At 49.6% G+C, this 13,498-nt stretch overlaps 1 protein-coding gene across 1 annotated transcript in view; it reads right to left on the bottom strand.

Annotated features, from left to right (window-relative positions):
• Positions 1 to 10,708, bottom strand: part of ACAP3 (ArfGAP with coiled-coil, ankyrin repeat and PH domains 3) — a 159,771-nt gene extending 149,063 nt beyond the window's left edge. Inside the window, exon 1 of the mRNA XM_055001930.1 lies at positions 10,601 to 10,708. Within this exon, the coding sequence (XP_054857905.1) occupies positions 10,601 to 10,647 (47 nt within the window). The 5' untranslated portion in view covers positions 10,648 to 10,708. The remainder of the gene's footprint in view (positions 1 to 10,600) is intronic.
• Between the last annotated feature and the right edge of the window lie 2,790 nt (positions 10,709 to 13,498).

Raw genomic sequence — 13,498 nt, 5'->3', positions numbered from 1 at the left:
GCTGACCCTGCTTAGCTTCTCAGATCTGACAAGACCAAGCTCTCCTGAGCTATCCAGGTCAGTATTGCACAATAAACTAACAGAAGAAGGTGTAGATGGAGCTGAGGTTTAACATGAGAAACTCAGTAAGTTATCCTTGATACAAGAATGGGTGTGTGTGTGTGTGCTAAAACACTTCCCTATTTTCATCTCTAAACGGTCACCAGGCTGTGGAAAAAGGACAGTCTGATTTTCATATTGTGAGTAATGTGCAAATGTGTGTTTGGGGGGGGGGAGCCGAACACATCCGGTGCCCAGCCGTCTTCTCTACTCACCGTTTAGCATCCCAAATTTTGTCTTTCTTCCTGCAGCCTGGCCACACCAATTGAAGTAAGCCAGGCTGGGAGAAAAAGGCCTGGGGCAACCTGCTTGGGGAAGTAACATAGGGAAAGATCAGCTCCCTGGTCTGATAGCAGCAGATGTGTGAAACCACCACTCTGGTGCTGATACCAGGTTCTGCTCTCAGGTTCTCTACAGTCCAAATGCATCCACCCCTCCCCTTTAGGCAGCGGTTCTCTGCCTCGTTTCCATGGATTAAGATGTCCCGAACTCTGCAGAGTACCAGGTTGCAAGAGATTTAACTTCTAGTAGCCTGGGGGAGAGATTCAGACCTGAACATCAGCAATTCTAAAAACTTGTGTTAAGAATATTTTGGAGATCTCCAAAAACCTCCCCCAAAGAAGGACGGTGATTTACCAGGGGCATTTGCCAGAAAATGAGTGCTGTTCCTGGTAAATATGGATTGCAGAACATGTAATTTGGTCTGGGGTGGAGGCTTTCTAACTCAGAGGGTGCAATTTGCTCCCAGAATTCAGCTTATACTTGTCAAGTCTCCCAAACCTCATATGATGATGTGCAGTGGGTGGAGCCTGGGAGCAAAGGGGCAGGGCCTGCCACATCAGAGGGCGGAGCCTCTGAACACAGCATTCTGCCTTCACAGCTAATCGCCATTCATCAACCTCTCCTCTGTGAATTTGCTTCATCCCCTTTTCCTGCTCAGGGCCGTTGCCCCATCATGTAGCAGTGAGTTCCATGAGCGAATGATGCATTATGAGAAATAGCACTCCCTTTTGTCTGCACTGCTCTGGGCAATTCTAAGCTCCAGCATGCCTCTCATTCTCTCCCCTCCATTCCTAATTTTGTGAACCTCTTTCATGTCTCCCCATCCGTTTTCACCATTTTCTTTTAAAAAATAACCCCTGCCGCGTCAGCCTTTTCTCATAGGGAAACTGCTCGTCACAGCCCCATGTGGGAACAGCGACAGAAGCATCTTGAGGGTCTCCAGGTGATCCACTGGGAACATAATTCAGCTGACACATAGACCTGCAGAGCGGTTTAACACTCTCCATTAGCGAAGGCTCCCGGGGTGCGCTTGTCACAATTAGTGCGCATCGCTTCGCATGAAGAAGCGAGCTGCCATGTGCACAGAGAAATGGCTTACTCCACAAAGCCCTGGATGATTTCTCTTCTAATGTCATTGTTGCATTAGCGCCCCAATCCACGGCTGCAAATGAGCATTCCAACATATCTGGTTCAGCCAGCCCTGCCTTTATGTACGAAACACAAGCATCTCTATACCTTTACCATAAGAACAGGCGCAGGGTGTGTGTGTGTGTGTCACGGCGCAGAGGTAGACTGCATGCTCTTCATTTAGGAAGTCCCAACTTTAACCTCTTAAGGCACAGGCAGGGCTTTCTTTCTGGGCAAAGAGGTGGTGGAACTCAGTGGTAAACTCAGGACCCCACAATGACGTCACTTGGGGTCAGCTGGAACAAGGAGGGAGTTTTTTAAAGTTTCAATTGCCCTGGGCGAAAATGGTCACATGGCTGGTGGCCCCGCCCCCTGCTCTCCAGACAGCTCCCCTCTGTCTGGAGAGCAGGGGGCGGGGCCACCGGCCATGTGACCATTTTCAAGAGGTGCTGGAACACCATTCCACCGTGTTCCAGCCGAAAAAAAGCCCTGAGCACAGGGGAAGATAACCCCTCAACTCAAGATCCAGAGAACCACCCACCCACCCGCTCAAGCAGGCAGCACCAAACCAGATGGACTGATGATTCAACCCAGCTTAAGGCAGCCTCGCATGATCCAGAAAGCAAAGCTCAAAAGGGGAATGGATGCACTTACCAGATTTCACATTTTCAACCTGAAAGGAGTCTTTGCATATAAGAAATTAGCATGTTGGGGAAATGAGGCTAAAACCACAACATGCCACTTTTTGACAATCTTGTGAGTCCTCTCCTGGAGTCCGAAGTGTTCAGACAGACCGCTGCAGGGAGAATCAGGTCCTAAGAAGAGGTCTGAAATGCGTCAAAAGGGACCCCAGAAACAGGGATGAAAAAGATTTTGAAAAGACACCTTTCTAAATGCAAAAGGTAAAATTTCCCAGGGACAGGAACTCACAAATGCAAACCATCCCTGTTCAATAGAGGCCTCGGAAAGGTATGTGGGGATTTTCACTCTCATAGTTCAGGTTTCCCGACGAGTCAGCAGTCCCTTTCAGAGACTGACAAGCGGCTGGATGGCAAAGGAGAGTCTGCGTGCCGATCGACTGAGAGCATCGCAGAGCCCGGGTGCAACATTCACTCCGAACAGGTCTTTCAAGGTAATTAGCTGGCTTTGTTTACCTGGGCACAAACGAGACAAGCCTTTGCAAGGTGTACGTCAGAGAAACAAGGCTGTTCCACCGAGGATCACAGTTTCCAGTCTTCAGATTTCTTCAGATTACTTTTGGAGTATCCAAGAGTAAGAATAACCCTTTTCGAAATACCCACTTTCTGATTCTGCATGCCTCTGATTTGAGCTTGTTTCCCTAGCTGAAGAGGACGAGACAAGAGCAGTGATTCATACAGAGACACAACAGGCTGCTTCCTCTGAGATCAGGTGATTCTGTCAGTCCTTTAGAAAATGTATCGTGGTGTGTGTGTTTGTGTGTCAGACACACTGCTAGATACATGCAAAGAGCTGGTGAGATGTAGTACAATCTCATATCAGGAGACCCGAGTTCAAATCCCTGCTCACTGGGTAACCTTGGGCCAGTCACTCCTTCTCAGATTGGAGGAGGGGTTGCCACTGAACTCAGGGGAAGGGGTAGGGTGAAGTTTAATTGTTATATACTATGTAATATACATAGGGGCCATTTTCACACGTCTCGGTATAGCACTAAACTCACGGAACGAGAGTGTCTTCGTGAAGCAATTTCTGATGTCACCACGCCACAAAAACGGAATCGTGATGCGATGATGTCAGAAATCGCGCCATGAAGATGCCTTTGTTCTGTGAGTTTAGCGCTAAACCAACAAGATTTTTCAACTGTATACACTTTCGAGAGTCAGAGCTCGAGAAGGTATCTGAAGAAGAGAGCTTTGATTCTCAAAAGCTTACATCCTTGAAAAATCTTGTTGATCTATAAGATGCCCCTGGACTCAAACACTGCTGATGTACATAGTCGTATTCAGGGCTTTTTTTCAGCTGGAACATGTTGGAACGGAGTTCCGGAACCTCTTGGAAATGGTCACATGGCTGGTGGCCCCGCCCCCTGATCTCCAGACAGAGGGGAGTTGAGATTGCCCTCTGCACCGTGGTGCGGAGGGCAATCTCAACTCCCCTCTGTCTGGAGATCAGGGGGCGGGGCCACCAGCCATGTGACCATTTTCTCCTAGGGCAACCCACTGAGTTCCACCACCTCTTTTCCCAGAAAAAAAGCCCTGGTCGTATTCTTTTTAAACATAAAGCAAGGCCAAAATCCAAGCAAAGTAAGAGGCTCGGTGCCTACATGACTGCGCAAAGCACAAAACGCAGATGAGACCCAGCCAGAAAAAAGTTTACGAGATCCAGTCCAAACTGGTAGAACCCACTCCGAAACTATGGTGAATCAACCGAGCAAGACGAATTCTGGACCCAGGTCCTTTAAAAGAGGGAAACAAATATTTTGCAGCAAGCAGGGCTGCACTCAGTCACTACTGAGCCCAGATCTCTTCCAGTCACATTTACAAAGGCAATGTCAGCTCAGTAGCATCGACCTGGAAATCCCAACCTGGAGAAAATATTCCGAGGGACACACCCCAGTGGCACTGCATAAACGAGGAAACAGCCTTCCTGCCCTGCCCTGCCCTGCCCTGGATACATGTAGATGGTAGATTGCACAGGGGGGCTGTCTCTACATTTCTGTCTTCGTTTGCTCATTAATTTTTCCAGCACATTTTGTTTTCTTTTGGCAGAAGTATGGAAATGTCTGTCAAAAGATGGAAACGAGGCTCCCCCTCTGGAATCCGCATGAGCAGGAATTGAATGAGCCAATCACACCCAATGCAGAGACAGAATTTAATTAACAAACCCCCACCAGGACCATCAGTAAACCAGAAAGAGGCCGGGATGAGAATACAGAAATTCATGCAGAGATGTGCAAGGCAGACTCCTTTGAGGGCAAGTAATTCTGTTGCACCTTTGCATTAGGCATGATTGAACAATCTGTTCATACCTGATGCAGCGGCAAGGTAGAAAAATACCCCCATCAGAGGCGTTTGGGGAAGGAGGCAGTAAATCATACAGAGTTGCAACGGGCAGCCTCCTCTAAGGGCTGGTAATTCTGCTGCGTTTTTGCATTTGACATGACTGAGTGATATGATTGCACCAGAAATAGAGCCACAGGACAGTTGCCTGCTCCTACTATCTATCTATCTATCTATCTATCTATCTATCTATCTATCTATCTATCTATCTATCTATCTATCTATCTATCTATCTATCTATCTATCTATCTATCTATCTATCTATCTATCTATCTATCATCTCAATTTATACCCCTCCCTCCCCACAAATGGGCTCAGGATGACTTACAATATAAAATATACATTAAAACATCATAAAAATAATAAAGCCATAAAACTACCATAAAGACTGTGGGCACAGCCATAATACAGGACTCAGGGCAGTCGCAGGTGAGGCATGGCAGTCAGGGAAGGGGACAATTCGCTGGCTTTCAGCAAAAAGCCCAGTGGAACATCTCTGTTTTGCCGGCCCTGCGGCTCTCCAATGGGAGTGCGTTTCACCATGCCAGAGAAAAGGCCCTGGCCCCGGTCAAGGCGAGGTAAATGTCCCTTTGGCCGGGGACTACCAAGAGCTGCTTTTCCGCACAACACAAGGCCCTGCAGGGGACATAATGGGAAAGGCGATCCCGCAGGTATGCAGGTCCCAGTCCGTAAAGGCCTTTAAACACTAAAACCAGCCCCTTGAACTGGATCCGGAAGTAGACTGGGAGCCAGTGCAGCTGGCCTAGCACAGGATGGATATGTGCACTTGAAGCTGTTTGGACAGGAGGCTCAGCCAGTGCATAGTTTTAGGTGGGTAGCAATAGAACAGCAGGATTTGAGTCCCCTGGCGCCTTAAGAGACCAGCAAGATTTTCAGGGTGTAGACTTTGAAGAGTCAGACTGACTCTCGAAAGCTTACACCCTGAAAATGTTGTTGGTCTCTTAAGGTGACACCGGACTCAAATACAACCAGAGCAGTAGATCATGGAGAGATGTGGCAGGCATCCTCCTCCAAAGGAAGGTAATGATTACATCAGCTAGGCACCCAGTGCAGAGAAACAGCAAAATTAACCATTCTAGCAGAACAAAGAGGAAGCAGGCCCTAGCGGTTAATCAAGCAGAGAAGCAGCGAGCACCCTCCTATGAAGATGAATGTTTGGAGCTCGCACAAGGCTTTTAATATAATTAATTACACTTGACATATATTTTGGGAATTACTAATGTGTATCATTACACATCTGAAAGGTAAAAAAAGGGGGGGGGGGAATCGCAGCTGTTTTGTTTCCACGGGCCAAACACAAGGCAGATCTACCAGGGCACAATCTTAGCCTAAACTGCTGATACAGCATGCGGCGATGAGTGTCTTTTTATTGCAAAAAGTTATTACAGGGTGTCTCACCCTTTGAAATATGTTGGGCATCCACAAAGCTGGGAGGCATTTACTTCCAGCCACAGTTCACCAAGGGACTCAAACCGGAACGCGTTTCCAAGGCCTTGGGCTCTATGACATAATCCTAAAGATCCAGAGGAGTTAGCCGTGTTAGTCTGTAGTAGCAAAATCAAAGAGTCCCGTAGCACCTTTAAGACTAACCAATTTTATTGTAGCATAAGCTTTCGAGAATCAAGTACTCGAACTTGATTCTCGAAAGCTTATGCTACAATAAAATTGGTTAGTCTTAAAGGTGCTACTGGACTCTTTTTGATAATCCTAAAGGAGACAGTGCCTCAGTGCAAACACAGAGCGCTTCTGCACTACCTCTGAGCAGCTATAAGGAGTCTAGTTTGATGATGGCTGAATGGAACCTCCATATTCAGAGGCAGTTCATCTCAGAATACCAGTTGCTGGCTTTGTCCTCTGTGCCCTTTTCAGGCATCTGGTTGGCCACTTTGGGAAACAGGATGCCAAAAAACAAGATGTTCTATCAAACCTGAGAGGTCTTGCCCACCACCAGAAAGCTCAAGAGGAATTTATTATCAAAAGCCCCATTGCACTTAGACGCTCCATGTTTTCATTTTTTTAAGGACCCAGGACATCTCTTGGCAAGCCAAGAGACTCGGTACCAAGTTCCCACCCACTCTGGACTTTTAAGTAAACAAATACACCTATACAAACCATCATGACATCACACTGTAAAGGTTCATGCCCCCAGGGAATGAGACATCTGGCCGGTGAACTCATTGTTCTAGACGATACATTTGCCAGAATAGTGCCAGGGGCAAACCATCATTAATAGCCTGCTAATATAGGCAGATCTGGAAGAATGGAAAAGGTGAGCAGAAGCTAGGCTTGCTGTCGTCCTTATCCAATTCCTTAGGTTTATGCATTGCTATAGAATTTTACCTCTCAAAACCATGGAGTTTTAAAGGGGTGTCAATCTGTGCCACGGAGGTACGCTGCTCAGAATGTTGACAGAGATCTACTGCCTCTGAACATGGAGGAACCCTTATTAGTTATCGGGGCTAATTCCTGCTGATGGACCTTTTAAAGAAGACATGTGGTTCGGTCCCAAGTTCGCTAAGAGCTATGTCTAACATGATTCTTGTGGCACTTTTAGAGACTAGCAACATCTTTTCTCTAGCATCAGCTTTGCAGGACCTGAGCCCATTTCTTCAGATGCTGCTCAGAGACTGGCACGTCGCATAGGCTCTGAGGCAGATCCCGGGAGTACATAGTCCTCACCGGCATGTTCTAACAACATGCCCCAAGAATGCACAAGGCTTGTTTTTCTTCCACTACAAACCAGAACTTATTCTGTCAATCCCAGCATCCCCATAGTCTACGTGAGGACAAAGCAAAATGATTAACGGACTCCTCTTTGCAATGTCCATTCCTCCGGAAAACCAAAATTTACACCCACAAACACCTTCTGTCTTTCCCCTTCCACTGTTTCTGCTCTGAAGCCAAAAGGACAGGTTACAAGGACAAGATATCGATGACGGAAACATGTTTTACTGTCTGGTTCTTAGAATTAAACCCCGCAGAGCTCAGTAGGGCCTACTCCCAAGTAAGTACACATCAGATTGCAACTTCAGCTGATTAACTATTTGCAACAAATCTAATTTAAATCACTTTGCGTGTTAGCAAAATGCTCGATTAAGCAACGGAATTCAGAGCCACGGGATGTGGCACCAGTCGCCGGCTTAGATGGCTTTAATAGACTAGACACAGTCAAGAAGGAGGTCCATTGATGGTAACTAACCATGCTAGCTAAATAGAACCTCCATGCACAGAAGCAGTGTACCACACTGGAGGGGGGTAACTAGCAGAAGTTTTGGCATCTTGCTTATGCAGGCATTGGGTTAGTTACTGTGGGACATGAGGTCCTGGACTAGATCGATGTTTGGCCTGATGCAGCTAGGCTCTTTTTACATTCTTCCCAAAACTTCATATAAATTTCTCTTTGAGATAGCAAAGACACCTTCCCCCTTTGATAACCAAAAGCTATCACTCGCCTTGGAAAAAAGATCCTCTTTTATAATGCTACAGTAATACCCCAGGACCTTGAAACAGGAACATTACTGGTTACTGCAGATGAAATCTGCCTTCACCAAATAACACCGGCACCCCGCAACAAATCCACTGGTTGACCGACTACAAATTGTCTGTTACAGCCCTCACGTTGCAGTTTTGAAAATGTGAAAACCGAATAGCCCTGGATCCCCCAGCATTAAACATTTGAACCCGGGACAGCAACTGCACCCACCATCAGATGGCGTGAGCCATCTTGTTCGCCCATTCACTCCACTTTTGTATCTCTTAACAATCAAGAGATCTTGTCTGCCATCCAGGTATTAGCTAGGTGACACCTGTGTGCTTTTAGACCGTTTTTTAATTTGGCAGGATTGTGGCACGCAGCTGATGTTAAACTAAGACAGAGTAGGGGAGAACGCCACTTGATGCTGGAATTGATCATGGCGGCAAATAAACAAATAGTGAACTGGGAAGTTTTCCATTCAAACCTGTCATGAGCTCACAGTAACTACGGCCTTACTAGAGGATACGGCCTTACTTTCAAGCCCATCTGCAGAAAGACTGGATCGAAGGCCTTTCCCTCTCACATGGAGTCAAGCAGGCAATTATACTGGGTGGGTAATAATACCGGCCTACCTTAGAGGGCTGTTGCAATGATTACAGAGTGAATGTATGCAACTCTTCAAAAAGGTAACATATTATTACTGAACCATCTTGCCCAAAACAACCTATAGTGTCTGGCAGCTGCTCACAGTTAGAAAAAAGTCTCTCCCAACAGTAGAGATTCTTTAACAGGTTTAATAGGAGAGTGACCCTGGGGTCTTTTGCATGCAAGGCAAGAGCTCTGCCACCGAGAAGGGCCCCTATCCTACCTTGTTTGGGGGTCTCTCTCTCTATATATGCCTTGTTTTGGCATATATATACACGCACCTTACTCAGACGCTATCATAAACAACACCTGTATGTGCAGTCTCTCTTTTTCCCCATTCCCCATCAGTGTCTTGATCTAATCTAAGTAATTGACAGGGGAGCAACTGCACACTTCCAGTAAATCAGGGGAGAAGCAGTTAAAGCTCTCCACTCTGCGTCATTTATAAATATCTGGACGGCAGCCATCGGTATACAGTTATAGCCATCAAATCCTGGGGCGGGGGGGGGGAGTACTGCTGTATATCCTGCCCCTCCCCAACATCCACATGCACACAGCTGCAGATGACCTTGGGGTGTCAAAAAAGGCCCCTGTTGATCTCACTCTGGGCTCTTCAGTCATTTGGCATTTCTTCTCGGGGAGGAACCTGCGCTCTGCTCTTGGGCACTCTCAGGGGGCTCCATTCTCATGACCGAAAGGGAGATTTAAGGGAGTCTTTCCGACACCACCCCTCTTTCCTGGCAGCCCTGAGTTCGCTGGACGGATTGACGGAGGGATGGACGGACGCGTGTGCGTGCACGCCCGTGCATGTGCGCCCCTTTGTACATCACCAGGCGGTCGGTCTGCGCGACCAGACGGCGAGACAAAAGCCCCTCCAAACCCAACCCAGGCCGGCCCGATGCAGCTGGAAGGGGCCGGCGTCGGGCCGTCTCTGCAGAGGGCCTGAAGCCCGGGCTGGCCCGGCAGAGCCTTTCCAAAGCGCGCCCTCCCAAGCCACCAGATCTCATGGGGCTCGGCGCCCACCCGGCTCCGGTGCCCGCCGCCTCTCCAGAGCTCCGTGCGTAATGCGCAGCGAGCGCGCTGCCTCCTTCCCGGATTCCTCCCTCCCTCGCTGGCTCTTTTCCCCACCTCCCTTCCTGCGCTTGGGAATAGAGGCTCCAGCCTTTGTAGAGAACGGGGGAGCCCTCTTTCCATCTCCCTCCTTCCTGCGGGCGGCCGGGTTGGGCTGCAGCAGAAGGGCCAGATTCGGGTCCGGGACCAGCTAGACTTCCAGGGGATGGACTGACTCTCGAAAGCTCCCGCCCGGGGAATCTCGTAGGTCTTGGAGGGGCTACTGGACCCGACTCTTGCTCTCCCTCCTCCCTGGGACTTGTTCCACATCCTTATCTGGCACGCGAGCGCACTCCTCTTCTCCCCCAAACCTGCCGAAGCCAAAGCAAGCCCTTTGTGAAGCTGCGAGGCGGCGGGCGTTGGAAATGGCTCGGCCGAGCCGGCCAGAGTCGGAACTCCCTGGAAGATTGCAAGCGTGCGAACGAGCCCCCGGATGCCAGAGAGGCGCGCCGTTCCCGCAAGGGGCCAGCAGCCAGCTTGGCCGGCTCCCTCCCTGGCAAAAATCCAGCCTGGCCATTCGTTTCGCCTGCAAAACCCCACCGGGGCCATTCGTTTCCCTTGCACAAATCCAGCCGGGCCACCCGCCCACCTTGCGAGGATCCACCGGGGCCGCCCGCCCCGGGGTCTCCTTGCCTTTCCAACGCCGAGCCCTTTGCAGGCAGCCCGGCCACCCCAGCCGCCTCCTTTCTCCCGGCCCTTCCGAGCGCAGCAGCCCCGGCCAAGCGCGCTCCCTCCCCGGCCCGGGCTGCCCTGCTGGGCTGCCCAGAGCCGAGGGGCGAGGTTCGGGCAGGGGCTGCCTTACCGGAACCGGGGCGAGTCCTTGATGCACTCCTCGAATTCCACCGTCATCTTGGCTGGCTCAGAAGGCTCCGGCGCGGAGGCGCATCTCCCGCGGCGCAGCCCCGCGCAGCTCCACGCCCCTGGTGCCGGCGGAGCGCAGCCCGGCGCGCAGCCTCGCCCGCATGCACAGCTCCCTCCTCCGGCTGTCAGCGCGCGGGGAACGCGCGGGGACGGCCCGGCTGTCAGCCTGTAGGGAGTGTCCGCCAATTACGCCGGCCGCCGCTGCACCGCCCCGCGCGCAAGCGGAGAGGAGGGCTGCTCTCGAACCCAGAGCCCTGGCGGGGCACCCTCCTTTCCGGGGCCTGGAATGGCTCTTTTTTTTTTTTTTTAAAGAAAAGGCTTTCTGTTTTCATGGGCACCTTTAAGACTAAGATGCATCTGACGAAGAGAGCTGTGGCTCTCGAAAGCTTACGCTACAGAAAAGTGGGTTAGTCTTAAAGGTGCTACTGGACTCTTTGTTGTTTGCAACTACAGACTAACACGGCTAACTCCTCTGGATCTGTTTTCGTGGGCTCTTCCACGTTATGGTCACCAAGCTCCAAGTGGGAGCTGGAGACGCCCAGGACGGGGTTGCCAACCTCCAGGTGGCGCCTGGAGCTCTCCAGGGAATGGGTTGCTAACGTCCGCTTGGTGGCTGGAGAGCTCCAGGCCATAGATATCAGCTTCCCTGGAGAAAAGGGCTGCTTTGGAGGGTGGACTGTATAGCATTATACCCTGCTGAGGTCCCTCCCCATCCTAATTCCCACCCTCCCCAATCTCCACCCCCAAATCTCCAGGGATTTCCCTACCCAGAGCTGGCAACCCAATTACAGCTGATCTCCATATTACAGAGATTTATTTGTTTGCTTTATTTTACCCCACCTTTCTCCCCAGTGCCTTATGTCATTCTCCTCTCTGTTTTATCCCCCACAACAACCCTGTGAAGTGGGTGCTTTCCCATCCTGTATGCAGTTCCCAGAAGAAAGTACTCTTGTTTTCTTTCTAAAGCTTAATCAAGGCTGCGAGTGTAAGTTTGTTTCTCTCTCCCACGTACACTCTGTAATCCATGTTTCTTTGTTTACTAGGCATCTTTGCTATCAGTAGATTAGGCTGAGAGTGTGTGTGGCTGGCCCAAGGCCACCCAGCAAGCTTCCATGGTCAAGTGGGGATTCGAACCTGGTTCTCTCAGATCCTAGTCCAGTACTCGAACTACTACATGAGTTCTCCTGAAGAAATTAGCTGGTTTGGAGGGTGGACTCTATCGCTGCACCCCGCTACTGCATTATTTCCCTCCCTGAACCCTACCTTCCCCAGCCTCCACCCTCAAATCTCCAGAAATTTCCCAACCTGGAGTTGGCAACCCTACAAATAATCCTGTGTGGTTAGGGCTGGTTGAATGATGGCCAAGTAGCAGGCATGTGCTTGCCTTGTTCTTGGGAGCAACCCACATTTCACAACATAGCAAGCTTTGGAGTGTCACAAAATTCGTCGTCAGCACAAAAAGCAGGGGGAGAGGTGTTTCAGGGATGTGTTGGAGAAGCCCCCGGTGGACTGAAGAGTCTGGAGATGTGTTGTAGACTGAACTGGAGCGGGTGAGATTGGGGGCAAAGCTGGTTTCCAAGTGTACCAAGGAGAAAGAAATGCAAAACAGGCAGTCTCCCCGGTGAATATAAAAGCCCGCCGTTCCATCAGTTCCCTTCTGCAGCCCTTGTTGGAATATGAAGGTCCCTTTGAAGGCAGATAGCAGGAGAAAAGCAGGGTCACCCTTATTGGGATAAATTAGGAGAAGAATGTTATGGGATGCACCAGATAAAAGAGTCGACAGATGTCACATCGGATAATAGTTTCAGGTGGGTGGCTGTGTTGGTCTGCAGCAGAACAGCAGGACTGGAGTCAAGTGGCACCTTAGAGACCAACAAGATTTTCAGGGTATACGCATTTGTGCGTCACAGCTCCCTTCTTAGAAAGCTTTGACTTTCAAAAGCTTACACCCCAATAATCTTGTTGGTCCTTAAGGTGCCACTGGACTCCAATCCTGCTGTTACATTGGATAATGTTACCTAGTGGTTGGAAGCTAAACCTCAAAAGGAAAGTGAAGAAAATGTTTGGAAGGGTGTTGGGCAGAGCCTAGATCTGATCTAGAAGGCACAATCAGTGGTTTGGCTGCTTGGCTGGGGTCTGGCCCACTTGTTTAGGGCTAGACACTGATTTAGCTACGTAGGCCTACTTTGTGTGTGTGTGTGTGTGTGTTGTCGCATGCTCCAATTTTAATTCAGGAAAAAAAGCACGTTGTCTGAAGTTTGGGAAACAGCAGCCTGTCCTGGCAGCGACAGTATAGTGGCCTAGAAGATACAATTGGGACACTTCCATCCCTGAACTCTGCAACTCTGTGAATGGTGTGGCTCATACACAGCATCAGATTAAATTAATCTGTTGTGGCCAAAGAGCAATAAACGGCGCACGGGTGCATGCGCACGCGCGTGTTTAATCCTGATCAGTCAGCAAAAGCTGTGGGAACATTTTCTCCCCGGCAGAAGCGACGCAAAAGAATACATTGCGTAAGTCCTCTGGCAGGTTACAGCAGACACATCTGTTTAAACGTTGAAGTGCTGGAACATTTGGGGGAAGTATAGATCTCAACAGATGCCTATATCACAGACCTTGGGGGGAAATCAGCCTCAAAGGCTGCCACGAAACAAGGTTGCTTGGACAGTCTTAACTGGAAAGGACTCCACCGCTGGCTGTTCAGGTTCAAGCTTATCAGGGTTACCACAGCAGGATCCATTCCATACCAAAGTTATATATTCTCTGCACCAAACAGTTTCATAAGAAGAGCTGTGCTGCGTCCAAATAGCCCAGCACCCTCTTCCTACCAAGACCA

Source organism: Eublepharis macularius, chromosome 17, assembly GCF_028583425.1.
Source record: "Eublepharis macularius isolate TG4126 chromosome 17, MPM_Emac_v1.0, whole genome shotgun sequence".
Classification (NCBI taxonomy): Eukaryota; Metazoa; Chordata; class Lepidosauria; order Squamata; family Eublepharidae; genus Eublepharis; species Eublepharis macularius.
The sequence above is the reverse complement of the archived record's forward strand: the minus strand, read 5'-3'. Positions and strand labels throughout refer to the sequence as shown.